At 34.4% G+C, this 2,687-nt stretch overlaps 1 protein-coding gene across 2 annotated transcripts; it reads right to left on the bottom strand.

Annotated features, from left to right (window-relative positions):
• Window positions 1–715: 715 nt before the first annotated feature.
• On the bottom strand, window positions 716–2,170 carry LOC115954787 (zinc finger protein CONSTANS-LIKE 7). Of its 2 annotated transcripts, XM_031072834.1 has the most exons (3): window positions 1,589–2,170; window positions 1,224–1,373; window positions 716–1,143 (listed from the first exon to the last, which is right to left on the bottom strand). In XM_031072834.1, exons 1-3 carry the CDS (start codon window positions 2,162–2,164, stop codon window positions 1,117–1,119), a joined length of 753 nt encoding a protein of 250 aa, XP_030928694.1. In that variant the 5' UTR covers window positions 2,165–2,170; the 3' UTR covers window positions 716–1,116. The 2 variants fall into 2 exon arrangements, with proteins under 2 accessions (XP_030928694.1, XP_030928618.1); XM_031072758.1 differs by having other exon boundaries at window positions 875–1,373.
• Between the last annotated feature and the right edge of the window lie 517 nt (window positions 2,171–2,687).

The raw sequence follows: 2,687 nt of genomic DNA, 5'->3' as shown, positions 1-2,687 counted from the left end.
ATGTGAGACTCACAAAAAGTACATAAAATAAGTGGAAAGGCTATCCATATATATTATTTAAACAAATCACACAATTCATTAAAATAGTCATATAACTAAAATTATACATGGATAATTTTTTCAATTGCCATATAGTGAGTTTGAGAAAAATTCTTCCAAATCAATTTGGAATAAAACCATTTCCTAAAATAATATCTGCATTAAGGAATAGATTGATTAAGGAAAAGTAACTTATTTGAAAACTAGCAATTTAATTTTTAAAGTAATATTCCAAGTGAATTTGCATCCAAGTGAATTTTTAAAGTAATATTCCAAGTGGTATGTATGAGAGAAAATTATTTTAATAGCTAAGTCAAGAGATATGATAGTAATTTGCGACGCTTTCATTAACAAAATTGTATTGAATACAAAATGTTATCAATGAAATATTAATTTGTCCGGCACAACTATGCAAAGTAAATATTTACAATGAATTGTATCAAGATTGCATGGGTTAAAAACTTAAAAATACATATTAATTTTTTTTTAAAGTTAATAATTTGCATCCATTATAATTTGAAATTAATTTGACACACAATAGCAATGGCTTCCGTTATCTAACATGATTGTGTACAGCTGTCCTTTCGGTTGCCATTGGGGCTCCTGATGTGTTTTTTAGTAGTGGCCCATAAAAGAAAAAGGAAAAAGACACCAAACGTAAAGTGGCCCATAAAAGAAACCGACAAAAAGGAGTTCGGTAAAAAATAAATAAATAAATTGGTGATGGACATCGGTTAGGACCACTACACAGGATCAATACACCTCACATTTTATTGCCTTAACTTTAATTCCTATGAAAGTCGATCGTTTGATTGATGGAGAAGTGTTTCTAAAGGATTGTAATCCGTCCATCACAAAAGGCCCCGGATAGACCATGCGATGCTAACTATTAAGAAATAGGGTCAGTTTTTGCATGATGGACCTCAAGTCCACTATACAAGTTCAATAAGAAGTGAACAAAAAGTCCGAATTCTGAATAAAGAGAGATATTTTCATTGAGACAAAGACAAATCAAAGCATATGCCAGAACAAATCCAAACAGATATTTTGCGAGATATTTTAAACACGAGTAATTAGTCAAGAAACCCTCTTTACAAATCGACCCTGCAACCACAAAAGCACACTTAAAATTCCAAATTGAAAATTCAGAGAGAGAGAGAGAGAGAGAGAGAGAGGACAAAAACCTTGAGTCTAGGTCTTTTATCTGCATTGAGTTTGCGAACTTGGTATCTTATCTTCTTGGAGAACAATCTAGTCTGGCGCTTCTCCTTGTACCTTAAAACACTTGCTTCCCTTTTTGTTCTCTCTTCTTCCATAACAGGCACCTCTCCCATCTAAAAAGATCATAAAACAATTTCATTATTCAAACAAAAAGGAACTGTTGAAAACATACACTTGGGAAGGAAATGGAAGAAAATTGAGAATAAAATAAAAATGCTAATGAAAATAAAGCCATTTGCTAGCTATTCTTGTAATCCCTTGTACTATGAAAGCTAATTTTACATAATAAAAAGGCTAAATATAATAACTAGTTGAAATGAGAACTAACATAGTAGCCATTGCTCGCCAAGGAAGGAGAACAATTATCGGCCCAAAGAGATCCCCGGTTGGACCATGCATCCAAGACTTCCTCATAATTCAAGTTCAAATTCAATGATGAACTCTTCTCATCATCATCGCAAAACCCAACATTTTCTCTCTTTATAACCTTGCTGCCATAGTAGCTTTCTTCTTCTTCTTCTTTAAAAAAGCATTGTTTTGTGTTCTCAAACACTTTCTGCTCTTCTTCTTCTTCTCCTTCTCTATTTGGGAATTCTTCCCAATCCATGAAATTCCAATCAAGTTGATCATACTTCTTGATGTCCTGTGGTAATTGTTCATCATCTTCGAAACCCAAAAAGCCCTCCAAGTCATTCATGATATCGAGTTCTTCATCTTCAAAATTAGCATCTTCTGTGTCGGTGGTTTTGCTAAGAACAGTGTCTGGCACCTCTTGTTCTTCTTTCTTTGGGCTTCTTAGGAATGAATTGTACCCCATCTTTTCTGCCCTCTCTCTCTCTCTCTCTCTCTCTCTCTCTCTCTGGCTTTTGATTCTAAGACTTAGTACCATGTATAATGTATGCATGCAAATTTGAACATACAGATGAGCAGTAGATATCATTGGAGTCTTTTTCTTCTTTTTCTATGCTTTATTATTGTCAACGTGGCACCTTGTCCTCTTTCCATTGGTTTGTGATGGCCTACTTTTTTTTTTAATTGGTTGAAAGACCCCAGCTTGGAGGGAGGTAGTGGGCCTTTAGTACCCTTTTTTCACCGCCTGTGACTTCGAAGTTGGGACCAAAGGCTCGTTGGATATAATGTATGTGTGATAATCCACGTGAACAAAAAAAAGGGTTGGTAAAGAAAGCTGGGCTAGATATGCAATCAGCAGGTAAAGAGATGCCCATATACATACGTTAGCCTAAGCATCTCTTATCTTGGGTACACATTATTTGGGCCTACAAATATGGGTAGCTAACTAACTAAATATAGCGACTGATGGATTTGTACCATCACATGAAATTATAGGAAAATTATTAGCTTACATAAATAGTAGAATGTAATGCGGAAATTCTAGGTAAAAGATTTTTCTGGCATTGCCATTTTTT

Source organism: Quercus lobata, chromosome 1 (assembly GCF_001633185.2).
Source record: "Quercus lobata isolate SW786 chromosome 1, ValleyOak3.0 Primary Assembly, whole genome shotgun sequence".
Classification (NCBI taxonomy): Eukaryota; Viridiplantae; Streptophyta; class Magnoliopsida; order Fagales; family Fagaceae; genus Quercus; species Quercus lobata.
The sequence above is the reverse complement of the archived record's forward strand: the minus strand, read 5'-3'. Positions and strand labels throughout refer to the sequence as shown.

Coding starts and splice junctions, on each gene's coding strand:
- LOC115954787 (XM_031072758.1), bottom strand. CDS start 2,164: ATGCATACATTATACATGGTACTAAGTCTTAGAATCAAAAGCCAGAGA. Junction 1,374..1,588: donor TGGCGAGCAATGGCTACTAT/GTTAGTTCTCAT, acceptor TGATCTTTTTAG/ATGGGAGAGGTGCCTGTTAT.